This window comes from Somniosus microcephalus, chromosome 3 (assembly GCF_052327205.1).
Source record: "Somniosus microcephalus isolate GS21.2 chromosome 3, FLI_Smic_1.0, whole genome shotgun sequence".
NCBI classification, from domain to species: Eukaryota; Metazoa; Chordata; class Chondrichthyes; order Squaliformes; family Somniosidae; genus Somniosus; species Somniosus microcephalus.
In genome coordinates, this window is record NC_140989.1 from 7,478,397 (window position 1) to 7,497,052 (window position 18,656).

The window sequence follows — 18,656 nt, forward strand, 5'->3', positions numbered from 1 at the left end:
ATGTGTTTCCCCTTCTTCGATGTGCCGTGTGTTTCCCATTTCCATGGAATCAAGTTTATAGATATGTGCATACTTGTAGTTACTTTGATTTGTGCTTATGATATGTATTTTGTAATGCTGCAAACTGTTTAATAATAAAAGCATCCATTTCGTGCTATTTAACCTGGTCTATTGAGTCTTTCTCTGCACTACAGTTCCCTGCACCTAAGTCCAAAGTCTAGAACCGGAGGGGAGAGTGGGTCGAACCACTCAAGGGTAATTATTGCACGAAGCCTGGTAGGAGACCAGAACGAGCAAGAGAAACCCCCTACAGTACTGCCCCTCTGACAGTGCGGCTCTCCCTCAGTACTGCCCCTCCGACAGTGCGGCTCTCCCTCAGTACTGCCCCTCCGACAGTGTGGCTCTCCCTCAGTACTGCCCCTCCGACAGTGCGGCGCTCCCTCAGTACTGCCCCTCCGACAGTGCGGCTCTCCCTCAGTACTGCCCCTCTGACAGTGCGGCTCTCCCTCAGTACTGCCCCTCCGACAGTGCGGCGCTCCCTCAGTACTGCCCCTCTGACAGTGCGGCTCTCCCTCAGTACTGACCCTCTGAGAGTGCGGCTCTCCCTCAGTACTGACCCTCTGAGAGTGCAGCACTCCCTCAGTACTGCCCCTCCGACAGTGCGGCTCTCCCTCAGCACTGCCCCTCTGACAGTGCGGCTCTCCCTCAGTACTGCCCCTCCGACAGTGCGGCTCTCCCTCAGCACTGCCCCTCTGACAGTGCGGCGCTCCCTCAGTACTGCCCCTCCGACAGTGCGGCTCTCCCTCAGCACTGCCCCTCCGACAGTGCGGCTCTCCCTCAGTACTGCCCCTCTGACAGTGCGGCTCTCCCTCAGCACTGCCCCTCTGACAGTGCGGCTCTCCCTCAGTACTGCCCCTCCGACAGTGCGGCTCTCCCTCAGCACTGCCCCTCCGACAGTGCGGCGCTCCCTCAGCACTGCCCCTCTGACAGTGCGGCTCTCCCTCAGTACTGCCCCTCTGACAGTGCGGCTCTCCCTCAGCACTGCCCCTCCGACAGTGCGGCGCTCCCTCAGTACTGCCCCTCCGACAGTGCGGCTCTCCCTCAGTACTGCCCCTCTGACAGTGCGGCGCTCCCTCAGTACTGCCCCTCCGACAGTGCGGCGCTCCCTCAGTACTGCCCCTCCGACAGTGCAGCGCTCCCTCAGTACTGCCCCTCCGACAGTGCAACACTCCCTCAGCACTGCCCCTCTGACAGTGCGGCGCTCCCTCAGTACTGCCCCTCCGACAGTGCGGCTCTCCCTCAGCACTGCCCTTCTGACAGTGCGGCGCTCCCTCAGTACTGCCCCTCCGACAGTGCGGCGCTCCCTCAGTACTGCCCCTCTGACAGTGCGGCGCTCCCTCAGTACTGCCCCTCCGACAGTGCAGCGCTCCCTCAGTACTGCCCCTCCGACAGTGCAACACTCCCTCAGCACTGCCCCTCAGACAGTGCGGCGCTCCCTCAGTACTGCCCCTCCGACAGTGCGGCTCTCCCTCAGCACTGCCCCTCTGACAGTGCGGTGCTCCCTCAGCACTGCCCCTCCGACAGTGCGGCGCTCCCTCAGTACTGCCCCTCCGACAGTGCGGCGCTCCCTCAGTACTGCCCCTCCGACAGTGCGGCGCTCCCTCAGTACTGCCCCTCCGACAGTGCAGCGCTCCCTCAGTACTGCCCCTCCGACAGTGCGGCGCTCCCTCAGCACTGCCCCTCTGACAGTGCGGCGCTCCCTCAGTACTGCCCCTCTGACAGTGCGGCTCTCCCTCAGCACTGCCCCTCTGACAGTGTGGCGCTCCCTCAGCACTGCCCCTCCGACAGTGCGGCGCTCCCTCAGTACTGCCCCTCCGACAGTGCGGCGCTCCCTCAGTACTGCCCCTCTGACAGTGCGGCTCTCCCTCAGTACTGCCCCTCTGACAGTGCGGCTCTCCCTCAGTACTGCCCCTCTGACAGTGTGGCGCTCCCTCAGTACTGCCCCTCCGACAGTGCGGCGCTCCCTCAGTACTCCCCCTACCAGACTGGGTAAGGATGGCAGGTTTTAATGTCTCTTCTTTCATCCCCTCCCCCATTTCCCAGCCACCAAACTGCCTTTTGTTTCATTTCCTGCCTCTTCTCTCAGTTCTGTAGAAGGGTTTCGACCCGAAACGTTGACTCTATTTCTCTCTCCATGTTTGTTGCCTGGCCTGCTGTGTTTTTCCAGCATTTTCTGTTGCTATATTTAGAATTCTTTCCTGGGATTGAAACATAGAAAAATAGGAGCAGGAGTAGGCCATTGGGCCCCTCGAGCCTGCTCCGCGATTCAATGAGATCATGGCTGATCATCCACACTCAGTACCCTGTTCCTGCCTTCTCCACATATCCCTTGATCCCTTTAGCCTTAAGAAATGTTACGATGCTAAGACCCACCCTGAGGAGACTGGGCTCAGTTTGAGCTGGTCCCAGCCGGGGAAGACCTGTCTAACTCGCCCGTCTCTCCAAGCACCGAATAGTCACACCAACGCCTTGTGTTTTCAGGAATCACAGACGTTGAAAATGACCCCGGACTGTCCCGTGCGTCTAGCCGCCCAGTCAGAGGTCCCGGCACACCTGACCAAGCTGAGCCTCACAACAACTGTGCTGTCAGACCAGCTGAGAGAGCAGCTGGAGGACTTCATCCAGCTTAATGTGCCAGTCAGTGCCACCGCAGGTGAGTGCCATCACCGGTCAGTGCCATCACCGGTCAGTGCTATCACCGGTCAGTGCCCTCACCGGCAAGTGCTGTCACCGGTCAGTGCCGTCACCGGTCAGTGCCGTCACCGGTCAGTGCCGTCACCGGTCAGTGCCGTCACCGGTCAGTGCTGTCACCGGTCAGTGCTATCACCGGTCAGTGCCGTCACCGGTCAGTGCTGTCACCGGTCAATGCTATCACCGGTCAGTGCCGTCACCGGTCAGTGCTGTCACCGGTCAGTGCTATCACCGGTCAGTGCCCTCACCGGCCAGTGCTGTCACCGGTCAGTTCCCTCACCGGTCAGTGCCACCACCGGTCAGTGCCGTCACCGGTCAGTGCCGTCACCGGTCAGTGTCGTCACCGGTCAGTGTCGTCACCGGTCAGTGCCGTCACCGGTCAGTGACATCACCGGTCAGTGCCCTCGCCGGTCAGTGCCGTCACCGGTCAGTGCCGTCACCGGTCAGTGCCCTCACCGGTCAGTGCCACCACCGGTCAGTGCCGTCACCGGTCACTGCCGTCACCGGTCAGTGTCGTCACCGGTCAGTGTCGTCACCGGTCAGTGTCGTCACCGGTCAGTGCCGTCACCGGTCAGTGTCGTCAGCGGTCAGTGTCGTCAGCGGTCAGTGTCGTCAGCGGTCAGTGTCGTCACCGGTCAGTGCCATCACCGGTCAATGCCATCACCGGTCAGTGCCATCACCGGTCAGTGTCGTCAGCGGTCAGTGTCGTCAGCGGTCAGTGTCATCACCGGTCAGTGTCGTCAGCGGTCAGCGTCGTCACCGGTCAGTGTCATCAGCGGTCAGTGTCGTCACCGGTCAGTGTCGTCACCGGTCAGTGTCGTCTCCGGTCAGTGCCATCACCGGCCAGTGTCTCCCCGGAACTGTCTGGAGCTCCAGTCTCCCTGGAACTGTCTGGAGCTCCTGTCTCCCCGAGGCAGTCTGGAGCTCCTGTCTCCCCTCCCCGGGACAGTCTGGAGCCCCTGTCTCCCCTCCCCGGGACAGTCTGGAGCCCCTGTCTCCCCTCCCCGGGACAGTCTGGAGCCCCTGTCCCCCCGGGACAGTCTGGAGCTCCTGCCTCCCCGGGACAGTCTGGAGCTCCTGTCTCCCCGGGACAGTCTGGAGCTCCTGTCTCCCCGGGACAGTCTGGAGCTCCTGTCTCCCCGGGACAGTCTGGAGCTCCTGCCTCCCCGGGACAGTCTGGAGCTCCTGCCTCCCCGGGACAGTCTGGAGTTCCTGTCTCCCCGGGACAGTCTGGAGCTCCTGTCTCCCCGGGACAGTCTGGAGCTCCTGCCTCCCCGGGACAGTCTGGAGCTCCTGCCTCCCCGGGACAGTCTGGAGCCCCTGTCCCCCCGGGACAGTCTGGAGCTCCTGCCTCCCCGGGACAGTCTTGAGCCCCTGTCCCCCCGGGACAGTCTGGAGCTCCTGCCTCCCCGGGACAGTCTGGAGCTCCTGTCTCCCCGGGACAGTCTGGAGCTCCTGCCTCCCCGGGACTGTCTGGAGCTCCTGTCTCCCCGGGACTGTCTGGAGCTCCTGCCTCCCCGGGACAGTCTGGAGCCCCTGTCCCCCCGGGACAGTCTGGAGCTCCTGCCTCCCCGGGACAGTCTGGAGCTCCTGTCTCCCCGGGACAGTCTGGAGCTCCTGTCTCCCCGGGACAGTCTGGAGCTCCTGTCTCCCCGGGACAGTCTGGAGCTCCTGCCTCCCCGGGACAGTCTGGAGCTCCTGCCTCCCCGGGACAGTCTGGAGTTCCTGTCTCCCCGGGACAGTCTGGAGCTCCTGTCTCCCCGGGACAGTCTGGAGCTCCTGCCTCCCCGGGACAGTCTGGAGCTCCTGTCTCCCCGGGACAGTCTGGAGCCCCTGTCCCCCCGGGACAGTCTGGAGCTCCTGCCTCCCCGGGACAGTCTGGAGCCCCTGTCCCCCCGGGACAGTCTGGAGCTCCTGCCTCCCCGGGACAGTCTGGAGCTCCTGTCTCCCCGGGACAGTCTGGAGCTCCTGTCTCCCCGGGACTGTCTGGAGCTCCTGCCTCCCCGGGACTGTCTGGAGCTCCTGTCTCCCCGGGACTGTCTGGAGCTCCTGCCTCCCCGGGACAGTCTGGAGCCCCTGTCCCCCCGGGACAGTCTGGAGCTCCTGCCTCCCCGGGACAGTCTGGAGCTCCTGTCTCCCCGGGACAGTCTGGAGCTCCTGTCTCCCCGGGACTGTCTGGAGCTCCTGCCTCCCCGGGACTGTCTGGAGCTCCTGTCTCCCCGGGACTGTCTGGAGCTCCTGCCTCCCCTCCTCGTGACAGTCTGGAGCTCCAGTCTCCCCGGGACTGTCTGGAGCTCCTGTCTCCCCTCCTCATGACAGTCTGGAGCTCCTGTCTCCCCGGGACTGTCTGGAGCTCCTGTCTCCCCGGGACTGTCTGGAGCTCCTGTCTCCCCGGGACAGTCTGGAGCCCCTGTCTCCCCTCCCCGGGACAGTCTGGAGCTCCTGCCTCCCCGGGACAGTCTGGAGCTCCTGCCTCCCCGGGACAGTCTGGAGCTCCTGTCTCCCCGGGACAGTCTGGAGCTCCTGTCTCCCCGGGACAGTCTGGAGCTCCTGCCTCCCCGGGACTGTCTGGAGCTCCTGTCTCCCCGGGACTGTCTGGAGCTCCTGTCTCCCCTCCTCGCGACAGTCTGGAGCTCCAGTCTCCCCGGGACAGTCTGGAGCTCCTGTCTCCCCTATGAGATGGAAGATTGAGTTGATTGCTGTAAATGTCACTGCAAGGGTAAACGATCTTGGTACACCACCCGGTGCGATCCTGAGCCCCACACAGAGCAGGAAGATCCCAGGCTCCATTCCTGGCCTGTGGTGAGTTACATGACCTCACCCGATATTAACTTCTGTCTCATAATAAATGCTTATAATATGATTTAGCTTGAAGTAGATGGTCTTATAGTGTGGTAAGTTTCTGGTTATTGAAATGATTCAGAGCACACAGCAATGATCCGCTACAGCTGAGGGTCAGGGTACTTGTTACTGCTCAGACACTAACTCATTCACTGCGGGTTTTGATCAGACGCACACAGACCTGCCTGTGGACGGTGTCTCATTGCTGACTGATGCTAGCCAGCCTGAGAGTGTGCTGTGGAACTTATGCAGACCACAGACCCCACCACAGACCACTGCTAGGTAGTGATCGAGCTGTGTGGGCAGGCACTGCGGGCTAACAAACTCCACTTTCTTTGTACAGCTCAGGAGGAGAGACGGACCGATCCTCCAGAGAAGCAATCCTGTCCACACACCATTCCAACGCCAGACGCCACAGCTCTTCCTGCTGCCTTCCTGGGTGAGTGCAGCTTTGAAGGGGCATTTATGGTTGATTAGAAATCAACCACTAAGCCTATCACTGGAGTTAGGCACCGGCTGCCCATTCTAGAAAGCGCCCGATCTCCATCTCTACTGAAATCGTGGTTTTACACCCAGGGAGCCAGTGAACAATAAGACCCAGTCATTACCTCGTGACATACGGGCTGCTCCAAGTAAATTTCCACAGTTAGTTTCCTGATCACGTACACAGCTAACACTCACCAATCGAAGTCTGGTACAAGTTCATGCAATAAATTGTTAAAGAATCCAACTTGTTCGAAACATGTCCCCCCAGGGGGAGTATTTCATTGTTCACTGAACATCTCCAAGCCAATCGTGTCGATCGCGGGGGAAAAAACTCGCAGTAATACAGCACCTTTCACAGTCTCAGGGAGTCGCAAAGAGCTTTACAGTCAATGAAGTACTTTTGAAGTGCAGTCACTGTTGTAATGTGGGAAACGCGGCAGTCAATTTGTGCACAGCAAGCTCCCACAATCGGCAATGAGGTAATGACCAGATCATCTGTTTTCAGTGATGCTGATTGAGGGATAAATATTGGTCAGGACGCCGGGGAGAGCTCCCCCCTGCTCTACTTCCAAATAGTGCCATGGGGTCTTTCACGTCCACCTGAGAGGGCAGACAGGACCTCGGTTTAACAGAGTCGGGATAAACGGGTCATTTTCCGGTTGGCAGGCTGTAGCTAGTGGGGTGCCGCAAGGATCAGTGCTTGGGCCTCAGCTATTCACAATCTATAGCAATGACTTAGATGGAGGGACCGACTGCAATGTATCCAAGTTTACAAAGGATTACATCGGATATACGGCACAGGCCATTCGGCCCAACCAGTCCGTGCCGGTGTTTATGCTCCACTCGAGCCTCCTCCCGTCTTTCCTCATCTAAATCTATCAGCGTAACCCTCTATTCCCTTCTCCCTCATACGCTTGTCCAGCCTCCCCTTAAATGTGTCGATACTATTCGCTTCAACCACCCCTGTGGTAGCGAGTTCCACATTCTCACCACTCTCTGGGTAAAGAAGTTTCTTCTGAATTCCCTATTGGATTTCTTGGTGACGACCTTATATTGATGGCCTCTAGTTATGCTCTTCACCATTAGTGGAAACATTCTCTCTGTATCCACTCTATCAAATTCAAGAAGCATTTAGATGAGCACTTGAAACGCCATAGCATACAAGGCTATGGACCAAGTGCTGGAAAATGGGATTAGAATAGACAGGATAACAACAGAGAATGCTGGAAAAACTCAGCAGGTCAGGTAACATCCGTGGAGAGAAATTTGAGTCGACGTTTCGGGTCGAAACCCTTCTTCAAAACTGGAAAGAAAAGAAAATAGATCGAAGGCAAAGCTGCGATCGGACAAAAGAAGTAAAAGAGACAATAAAAGGTATTTGAAACCAGACGAGATGGTAATAGGCCGGTGGAGACAAAAGGCAGCTGAGATTAGGTGTGAAGTGTACTGGCAGGCAAGAGACAGCTGCCAGGTGGGAGAGAGAAACAAAAGGAAAGGCGGGGGGGTGGTGGGGGGGTGAAAAAAAGGACCCAAAACAAAGGGGTGGAAAAAATTAAAAGGAAAAAAGTAATAGGGGCCGAGGTTATGATCTGAAATTGTTGAACTCGATGTTGAGTCCGGAAGGCTGCAAAGCGCCTAATCGGAAGATGAGTTGCTGTTCCTCGAGTTTACGCTGAGCTTCCGTGGAACAATACAAAAGGCCAAGGACAGTGAGGTCCGAGTGGGAATGGAGCGGTGAATTAAAATAACAGGCGACCGGAAGCTCGGGGTCACCCTTACGGACTGAACGGAGGTGTTCCGCAAAGCGGTCACCCAATCTGCGTTTGGTCTCCCCAATGTAGAGGAGACCGCATCGTGAGCAGCGAATACAGTATACTAGATTGCAAGAAGTACAAGTAAATCGCTGTTTCACCTGGAAGGGGTGTTTGGGGCCCTGGACAGTGGGAAGGGGGGAGGTATAGGGACAGGTGTTACATCTCCTGCACTTGCACGGGAAGGTGCCGGGTGAAGGGGAAGGGGTGCTGGGGTGATAGAGGAGTGGACTAGGGTGTCTCGGAGGGAGCGGTCCCTACGGAATGCTGAAAGGGGAGGGGAGGGGAAGATGTGTTTGGTGGTGGGATCACTTTGGAGGTAGCAGAAATGCCGGAGGATGATCCGTTGAATGTGGAGGCTGGTGGGGTGAAAGGTGAGGACAAGGGGAACCCTATCGTGGTTCTGGGAGGGAGGGGCAGGGGTGAGGGCAGAAGTGCGGGAGATAGAACGGACACGGTCGAGGGCCGTGTCGACCACGGTAGAGGGGAATCCTCGGTTGCGGAAAAAGGAAGACATGTCGGAAGCACTGGTGTGGAAGGTGGCATCGTCGGAGCAGATGTGGTGGGAGACGGAGAAACTGGGAGAATGGAATAGAGTCCTTACAGGAGGCGGGGTGGGAGGAAGTGTAATCCAGGTAGCTGTGGGAGTCAGTGGGCTTGTAGTGAATGTTGGTCGATAACCTATCCCCAGAGATGGAGACGGAGAAGTCGAGGAAGGGAAGGGAGGAATCAGAAATGGACCATGTGAAGGTGAGGGAAGGGTGGAAATTGGAGGCAAAGTGAATGAAATTGTCAAGTTCGGGGCGAGAGCAGGAAACGGCACCGATACAGTCATCAATGTAGCGAAAAAAGAGGTGAGGGAGGGGACCTGAGTAGGACTGGAACAAAGAATGTTCCACATAACCCTCGAAAAGGCAGGCATAGCTAGGACCCATACGGGTACCCAAAGCAACACCTTTGATCTGGAGGAAATAAGTGGAGTTAAAGGAGAAGTTGTCCAATGTGAGAACAAGCTCAGCCAGGCGGAGGAGGGTGGTGGTGGATGGGGACTGGACGAATAGACAGGGCTTGATGGCCGGCGCGGACACGATGGGCCGAAGGGCCTCTTTCTGTGCTGTATAACTCTGTGACTCTAAAACCTTTCATAATTTTAAAGACCTCTATTCGGTCACCCCTCAGCCTTTTTTCAAGCAAAAAGAGACCCAGCCTGTTCATCCTTTCTGATATGTATACCCTCGCATTTCTGGTATCATCCTTGTAAATCTTCTCTGCACCCTCTCCAGTGCCTCTATATCCTTTTTATAATATGGTGACCAGAACTGTACGCAGTACTCCAAGTGTGGTCTAACCAAGGTTCGATACAGGTTTAGCATAACTTCCCTACTTTTCAATTCAATCCCTCTAGAAATAAACCTCAGTGCTTGGTTTGCTTTTCTTATGGCCTTGCTAACCTGTGTCGCAACTTTTAGTGATTTGTGTATTTGTACTCCCAGATCCCTTTGTTCCTCTACCCCACCCGAACTCGCACCCTCCAAGTGATAAGTGACCTCCCCATTCTTCCGACCAAAATATAATACAGGAAACTTTGTGCTATCCGGAGGTGAGCTATCTGGCAATCTGGAGCCACCGGCAAAAATTAGCAGCCGTTTTTTATTCTTTTTGTTTGTTTTTTTTGCTTTGTTTGAACAGTCAAGCTGTGCAAGGTCTGTAGCTATAGCAACAGCTTTAGCTACAGAGCTTTAGGGCCACACCCGAGTGTTTAGAAGCTGTTGCTAAGCAACAGTGTTTGTTGTCAAATACGGAGATAAGAATCTCCGTATCTCTCAACATTAACTCTGGAGAGTACGGAAGTTTTGAGGCAACGGCAGCAGCTCGGTCCCGTGGGTGCCGGATAGCACAAAGTTTCCTGTATCTCATATTTATCTGTGTTTAATTTCACTTGCCAATTATATGCCCGTTCTGCAAGTTAATGTCCTCCTGTAACTTGTTGCAGTCCTCCTCAGTATTGACTATCCCCCCAATTTGGTGTCATCCGCAAATTTAGAAATTGTGATTTTGATTCTAAAGTCTGAATCATTAATGTAAATTGTGAACAGCAGTGGTCCCAGCGCTGATCCTTGTGGAACACCACGATCCACCTTCTGCCACTGGGAATAGCTACCCTTTACTCCCACTCTCTGCTTTCTGTCTTGAAGCCAGCCAGCAATCCATTCATAGTTGGATATATTTCTTAAGGCTAAAGGGATCAAGGGGTATGGGGAGAAAGCAGGGACCGGGTACTGAGTTTGGATGATCAGCCATGATCACATTGAATGGCGGAGCAGGCTCGAGGGGCCGAATGGCCTACTCCTGCTCCTATCTTCTATGTTTCTATGTTTCTGCTACTTGTCAGAGAATGCGGAGTCAGGGGACCTTATTCATTAGTCTATTATGTGGTACCTTATCAAAGGCCTTTTGAAAATCTAGATAAATTACATCTACTGCATTATCCTTGTCTATTCTCTCTGTTACCTAGAATCATAGAATGGTTACAGCCTGGAAGAAGGCCATTTGGCCCATCGAGCCCATGCCGACTGTCAGCTAGTCCCACTCCCCCGCCCTTTCCCCGTAGTCCTGCAATTTTTTCCTTCAGATACTTATCCAACTCCCTTTTGAAAGCCGTGATTGAGTCTGCCTCCACCGCCCTCTCAGGCAGTGCATTCCAGATCCTAACCACTCTCTGCGTAAAAAAGTTTTTTCTTATGTCGCCTTTGGTTCTTCTGCCAATCACTTTAAATCTGTGTCCTCTGGTTCTCAACCCTTCCACCAATGGGACCAGTTTCTCTCTATCTGCTCTGTCCAGGCCCTGCATGATTTTGAGCACCTCGATCAAATCTCCTCTCAATCTTCTCTGCTCCAAGGAGAACAACCCCAGCTTCTCCAGTCTATCCACGTAACTGAAGTCCCTCAACCCTGGGACCATTCTTGTAAATCTTTTCTGCACCCTCTCTAAGGTCTCCACATCCTTCCTAAGGGGCGATGCACAGAATTGGACACAATACTCCAGTTGAGGCCGAACCAGTGGTTTATACAGGTTCATCATAATTTCCACACTTTTGTACTCTATACCTCTATTTATGAAGCCCAGGATCCCGTATGTTTTAACTGCTTTCTCAACCTGCCCTGCCACATTCAACGATTTGTGCACATATACCCCCAGGTCTCTCTGTTCATGCACCCCCTTTAGGATTGTACCCTTTAGTTTATATTGCCTCTCCTCGTTCTTCCTACCAAAATGTATCACTTTGCACTTTTCTGTGTTAAATTTCATCTGCCACATGTCCGCCCATTCCACCAGCCTGTCTGTGTCCTCTTGAAGTCTGTCACTCTCCTCCTCCCTGTTCACTATATTTCCAAATTTTGTGTCAACTGCATATTTTGAAATTGTGCCCTGTACACCCACGTCCAAGTCATTAATATATATCAAGCAAAGCAGTGGTCCTAGCACCGACCCCTGGGGAACACCACTGTGTACCTCCTCCAGTCCGAAAAACAACCGTTCACCACTACTCACTGTTTCCTGTCACTTAGTCAATTCCGTATCCATGCTGCCACTGTCCCTTTTATTCCAACTTTGCTGGTGAGCCTATTATGTGGCACTTTGTCAAACACCTTTTGGAAATCCATGTACACTTCAACTGCATTACCCTCATCAACACTCTCAATTACCTCATCAAAAAACTCAATCAAGTTGCTTAAACACGCTTTGCCTTTAACAAATCCGTGCTGGCTTTTCTTAATTAATCCACACGTGTCCAAGTGACTGTTAATTTTGTCCCTGATTATTGTTTCTAAAAACTTCCCCACTCCCGAGGTTAAACTGACTGGCCTGTAGTTGCTGGGTTTATCCTCACACCCTTTTGTGAACTAGGGTGTAACATTTGCAATTCTCCAGTCCTCTGGCACCACCCCCGTATCTAAGCAGGATTGGAGGATTATGGCCAGTACCTCCACGATTTCTGCCCTCAATTCCCTCAACGACCTAGGATGAATCCCATCCGTTCCTGGTGACTTATTGGGGCAGAAATTCGGGTCACCACGGGTGAGTACGCACGGGGTACTCACCCATAAGCCCAATGGAAGTGCCGGTTTCGTGCATGCGCGGGAAACCGGCACTTCCGTTCCCCTGAAAGCAGGGGTTCAGAGTTCGAACGCGTGCATGGGAGAGGCAGCGCGTGCGCATCGAACTTACGTTTTTTTCCAGGTTTTCCCAGGAGGGTAAGTCTCCAGGAGTTACACATTTAAAAAGCAGGCGTAAGGCCTGCTTTTTACAAGGTAAGTGGTGAATTAATTAAAATTAAAACATTTTTCCCACAGGTTTATTATTTTTAAATACTTTAAAGCGAGGTCAATTTATTTTTAGCCCCGTTAGAAAATAAAATTATTTTTTTCAAAAATTTAAACTATTGTTTAAAATAGTTATTTCATGTAATTTATAGTTTACTAGCTGAAGTGCCCGGCGGTGCCAAGGGTCTTTTGAGGGCATGTTGTTGTTGGAAGAGAGAGAGAGAGCGACTGGGGGGAAGAGAGAGAGCGACTGGGGGGAAGAGAGCGACTGGGGGGAAGAGAGAGGGCGATGGGGGGAAGAGAGAGAGCGACTGGGGGGAAGAGAGAGAGCGACTGGGGGGAAGAGAGAGAGCGACTGGGGAAGAGAGAGCGACTGGGGGAAGAGAGAGAGCGACTGGGGGGAAGAGAGAGAGCGACTGGGGGGAAGGGGGAGGCGGGGGAGGAAAGGGGGAGGGGAGGGGGGAGGAAAGGGGGAGGGGAGGGGGGAGGAAAGGGGGAGGGGGAGGAAAGGAGGGGGGAGGGGAGGAAAGGGGGAGGGGGAGGAAAGGGGGAGGGGGGAAGAAGGGGGAGGGGGAAGAAGGGGGAGGGGGGAGCGCCCCGTCAGCCCGAGCCCCGCCCCCCACCTCCCCGAGCCCTGCCACACCCCCCGATCTCCCGAGCCCCATCTCCCGAGCCCCGCCGCCCTCCCGAGCCCCGCCCCCGATCTCCCGCCCCCGATCTCCCGAGCCCCGCCCCCCACCCTCCCGAGCCCCGCCCCCGATCTCCCGAGGCCCGATCTCCCGAGCCTCGCCCCCCCCGATCTCCCGAGGCTCCCCTCCCCCGATCTCCCGAGGCCTGATCTCCCGAGCCCCGATCTGCTGAACCCCGATCTCCCGAGCCCCGCCCCCCACCCGAGCCGGCTTCAAGAGCAGAGCGAGAGACGCCTCCGTGCAACCTACCGCGTGAGGCCGGGCCGGACTCAAGTTGCGCGCGCTGACTCCTGCCCCACCCGCCTTTACTAAGATGGCGGCGATGGCGACGCTCGGCTCAGGCCCGCCCCCTCCAGCCTTCACAAAGATGGCGGCGATCGCGAGCTGCTTGTTGAGCGAGACGGGAGGTGCCTAGCTCGGGCGTGGCTGGGCAACAGAGGCCCAGGCTTACAGGCCTGGAAAAACGGTGAAAGGTAGGAGAATTCTAGATGTTAGAGAAAAGATTTACAAATTGATTTACTTTTTTTATAAACAATGTGTGTTTCAAAAGCAACTTTTTTTTTGCTGGAAATGTAGATTTGAAAAGAAACACGCAGAAAGTGGGAAAAAGAAATGAACAGTTTGGAATCAAGATGGCGGCCACTCACCTCGGTTCAGAATGATAAGGCCCGCCCACACACGCACCGATTAGTCAACCGTCAGGTCACTGAACTGTAGGATTGGTCAATCATCACATCACTCAACTGTAGGATGGCCCGCCCGCACACACAATGAACCCGCCCCCACTCAATGCAAATGAGCGGATAATGAGCGGAATTTTGAACGTTTTTTGGATACCGTCAGCACAATTTTTGTCCGAGCAAAAAGTAAATACACCTACAAGAGTCCCCTAATGATGAGCTTTCTTTTGATATAACATATGTGTAGGTACGCTCTATAACTTTTGATTGTATAGCCGGACAGAGAGACAGACAGAGAGACATATCCTTATATATATATATAGATAGATAGATTTAAAAAATGTGATTTAAAAAAAAATGTATTTGAAGATTTAGTGATGTTTTGGGGCCCGTAGTATTTATAAGGTTTGACAAACTTATGAATGGGCATTCCCTGCTCCGATTGGCTCTCCATGGCCCACGTGATCCCAGGGGACGCATCGAACTAACTGCACCCCTGGGATATGCAAGCACTGCGCGCCGGCAGCTGGAGCAGGCCCAGGATCGGAATCCCACGCGGGCCCACAGCTCAACGGCCGGCGCGCTAGGTAAGTGCAGGTCGGGGGCTTGCACCCGCGGGAAGCCCCCGACCCGAATTTCTGGGCCATCTACTTTAAGTACAGCCAGCCTTTCTAATACCTCTTTATCAATTTTTATCCTATCAAGTATCTCTACTACCTCCTCCTTCACTATATCTGTGGCAGCATCTTCTTCCTTGGTGAAGACAGATGCAAAGTACTCATTTAGTACCTCAGCCATGCCCACTGCCTCCATGAATAGGTCTCCTTTTTGGTCCGTAATCGGCCCCACCCCTCCTCTTACTACCCATTTACTATTTATATGCCTATAGAAGACTTTTGGATTCCCTTTTGTGTTGGCTGTCATTCTATTCTATTACCCTCTCTTTGCCCCTCTTATTTTCTTTTTCACTTTTCCTCTGACCTTTCTATATATAGCCTGATTCTCAGATGTATTCTCGACCGGACATCTGTCATACGTGCTCTTATTCTGCTTCATCTTACTCTCTATCTCTTTCATCATCCAGGGGGCTTGGACTTTAGTTGCCCTGCCTTTCCCCCTAGTGGGAATGTTCCTCAACTGCACCCGAACTATTTCTTCTTTAAAGGCAGCCCGTTGTTCCACTACAGTTTTTCCTGCCAATTTTTGATTCCAGTTTACCCGGGCCAGATCCGTTCTCATCCCACTGAAATTGGCTTTCCCCTAGTTAAACATTTTTACTCTAGATTGCTCCCTGTCCTTTTCCATAGCTAATCTAAAACTTATGATATTATGATCACTGTTCCCTAAATGTTCACCTACTGACACTTGCTCCACTTGACCTACCTCATTCCCCAGAACCAGATCCAGCAATGCCTCCTCCCTCGTCAGGCCAGAAACATACTGATCAAGAAAGTTCTCCTGAAAACACTTCAGAAATTCTTCCCCTTCTCTGCACTTAACACTATTACAATCCCAGTCTATATTAGGATAGTTGAAGCCCCCATTATTACTACTCTATAGTTCTTGCACGCTCTGTAATTTCTCTGAAAATTTGCTCCTCCATATCTTTCCCACTAGTTGGTGGTCTATAGAATACACCTAGTAGTGTAATGGCACCTCTATTATTTCTTAACTCTAACATTCTCCTTAACCAATATTGCCACACCTCTTCAAAAAATTCAATGAGGTGGGTCAAGCAAGACTTTCCCTTTTGAAATCCATGCTGACTGTTTATTATTATATTTTTGGCTTCTAAACATTCTTCTATTTTCTCCTTTAGTAAGGATTCCATTATTTTTCCTACCACAGTGGACTGGTCTATAGTTCCCTGGACATGTTCTATCTCCCTTCTTAAATATAGCTATTACGTTAGCTATCCGCCAGTCCTCTGGCACGACACCTTTTTCTAACGAATGATTAAATATGTCTAGTATTGCCTCTGCTATTTGTTGCCTAGATTCTTTTAAAATGCTGAGGATACGAAGCTCGGTGGGACAGTGAGCTGTGAGGAGGACACAAGGAGCCTGCCAAGAGATAGACGGGTTAAGTGAGTGGGCAGTAATGTGGCAGATGGAGTATAACGTGGGGAAATGGGAGGTTATTCACTTTGGTAGGAAGAATAGAAAAACAGAATATTTTTTAAATGGTGAGAAACTTTCAAATGTTGGTGTTCAGAGAGATTTGGGTGTCCTCGTGCAAGAAACACAGAAAGCTAGCGTGTAGGTCCAGCAAGCAATAAGGAAGGCAAATGACATGTTGGCCTTTATTGCAAGGGGGTTGGAGTATAAGAGTAAGGAAGTCTTGCTCCAATTGTACAGGGCCCTGGTGAGACCACACCTGGAGTACTGGGCACAGTTCTGGTCTCCTTATCTAAGGAAGGATATACTTGCCTTGGAGGCGGTGCAACGAAGGTTCACTAGATTGATTCCTGGGATGAGAGGGCTGTCCTGTGATGAGAGATTGTGTAGAATGGGCCGATACTCTCTGGAGTTTAGAAGAATGAGAGGTGATAATGGAACATATAAGATTCTGAAGGGATTGACAGGGTAGATGCTGAGAGATTGTTTCCCCTCACTGGAGAGTCTAGAACGAGGGGCCATAGTCTCAGGATAAGGGGTCGTCCTTTTAAGACTGAGATAAGGTGGAAATGTGGCACATCACACAATGTCCATTCCTTCTCTCCATATAGCTGCTGAGAAGCAAACTCTCTCCAGGCCCAGACCCCTCCAGGAGAATCACACAGAGTCACACACCAGGCACGAACCCCTGCACTGTGAGTATTCTGTATCTAACCCGTGCTGTACCTGCCCTGGGAGTGTTTGATGGGACAGTGTAGAGGGAGCTTTACTCTGTATCTAACCCGTGCTGTACCTGCCCTGGGAGTGTTTGATGGGACAGTGTAGAGGGAGCTTTACTCTGTATCTAACCCGTGCGGTACCTGCCCCGGGAGTGTTTGATGGGACAGTGTAGAGGGAGCTTTACTCTGTATCTAACCCGTGCTGTACCTGCCCTGGGAGTGTTTGATGGGACAGTGTAGATGGAGCTTTACTCTGTATCTAACCCGTGCTGTACCTGCCCTGGGAGTGTTTGATGGGACAGTGTAGAGGGAGCTTTACTCTGTATCTAACCTGTGCTGTACCTGCCCTGGGAGAGTTTGATGGGACAGTGTAGAGGGAGCTTTACTCTGTATCTGACCCGTGCTGTACCTGCCCCGGGAGTGTTTGATGGGACAGTGTAGAGGGAGCTTTACTCTGTATCTGACCCGTGCTGTACCTGCCCTGGGAGTGTTTGATGGGACAGTGTAGAGGGAGCTTTACTCTGTATCTGACCCGTGCTGTACCTGCCCCGGGAGTGTTTGATGGGACAGTGTAGAGGGAGCTTTACTCTGTATCTAACCCGTGCTGTACCTGCCCTGGGAGTGTTTGATGGGACAGTGTAGAGGGAGCTTTACTCTGTATCTAACCCGTGCTGTACCTGCCCTGGGAGTGTTTGATGGGACAGTGTAGAGGGAGCTTTACTCTGTATCTAACCCGTGCTGTACCTGCCCTGGGAGTGTTTGATGGGACAGTGTAGAGGGAGCTTTACTCTGTATCTAACCCATGCTGTACCTGCCCTGGGAGTGTTTGATGGGACAGTGTAGAGGGAGCTTTACTCTGTATCTAACCCGTGCTGTACCTGCCCTGGGAGTGTTTGATGGGACAGTGTAGAGGGAGCTTTACTCTGTATCTAACCCGTGCTGTACCTGCCCTGGGAGTGTTTGATGGGACAGTGTAGAGGGAGCTTTACTCTGTATCTAACCCGTGCTGTACCTGCCCTGGGAGTGTTTGATGGGACAGTGTAGAGGGAGGTTTACTCTGTATCTAACCCGTGCTGTACCTGCCCTGGGAGTGTTTGATGGGACAGTGTAGAGGGAGCTTTACTCTGTATCTAACCCGTGCTGCACCTGCCCTGGGAGTGTTTGATGGGACAGTGTAGAGGGAGCTTTACTCTGTATCTAACCTGTGCTGTACATGCCCTGGGAGTGTTTGATGGGACAGTGTAGAGGGAGCTTTACTCTGTATCTAACCCGTGCTGTACCTGCCCTGGGAGTGTTTGATGGGACAGTGTAGAGGGAGGTTTACTCTGTATCTAACCCGTGCTGTACCTGCCCTGGGAGTGTTTGATGGGACAGTGTAGAGGGAGCTTTACTCTGTATCTAACCCGTGCTGCACCTGCCCTGGGAGTGTTTGATGGGACAGTGTAGAGGGAGCTTTACTCTGTATCTAACCCGTGCTGTACCTGCCCTGGGAGTGTTTGATGGGACAGTGTAGAGAGAGCTTTACTCTGTATCTAACCCGTGCTGTACCTGCCCTGGGAGTGTTTGATGGGATAGTGTAGAGGGAGCTTTACTCTGTATCTAATCCGTGCTGTACCTGCCCTGGGAGTGTTTGATGGGACAGTGTAGAGGGAGCTTTACTCTGTATCTAACCCGTGCTGTACCTGCCCTGGGAGTGTTTGATGGGACAGTGTAGAGGGGGCTTTACTCTGTATCTAACCCGAGCTGTACCTGCCCTGGGAGTGTTTGATGGGACAGTGTAGAGGGAGCTTTACTCTGTATCTAACCCGTGCTGCACCTGCCCTGGGAGTGTTTGATGGGACAGTGTAGAGGGAGCTTTACTCTGTATCTAACCCGTGCTGTACCTGCCCTGGGAGTGTTTGATGGGACAGTGTAGAGAGAGCTTTACTCTGTATCTAACCCGTGCTGCACCTGCCCTGGGCGTGTTTGATGGGACAGTGTAGAGGGAGCTTTACTCTGTATCTAACCCGTGCTGTACCTGCCCTGGGAGTGTTTGATGGGACAGTGCAGAGGGAGCTTTACTCTGTATCTAACCCGTGCTGCACCTGCCCTGGGAGTGTTTGATGGGACAGTGTAGAGGGAGCTTTACTCTGTATCTAACCCGTGCTGTACCTGCCCTGGGAGTGTTGGATGGGACAGTGCAGAGGGAGCTTTACTCTGTATCTAACCCATGCTGTACCTGCCCTGGGAGTGTTTG

General features: G+C 53.3%; 2 protein-coding genes across 2 annotated transcripts in view; one reads left to right on the forward strand and one right to left on the reverse strand.

The window, feature by feature from the left end:
* Positions 1–18,656, reverse strand: part of LOC147120819 (uncharacterized) — a 393,799-nt gene that overhangs the window by 129,783 nt on the left and 245,360 nt on the right. The window lies entirely within an intron of this gene.
* The window catches only part of LOC147120820 (E3 ubiquitin-protein ligase TRIM65-like), a 64,665-nt gene that overhangs the window by 20,137 nt on the left and 25,872 nt on the right, over positions 1–18,656 (forward strand). The window contains exons 4-5 of the mRNA XM_085983630.1: positions 2,542–2,713; positions 5,936–6,031. Coding sequence (XP_085839756.1) covers positions 2,542–2,713; positions 5,936–6,031 — 268 coding nt within the window. The remainder of the gene's footprint in view (positions 1–2,541; positions 2,714–5,935; positions 6,032–18,656) is intronic.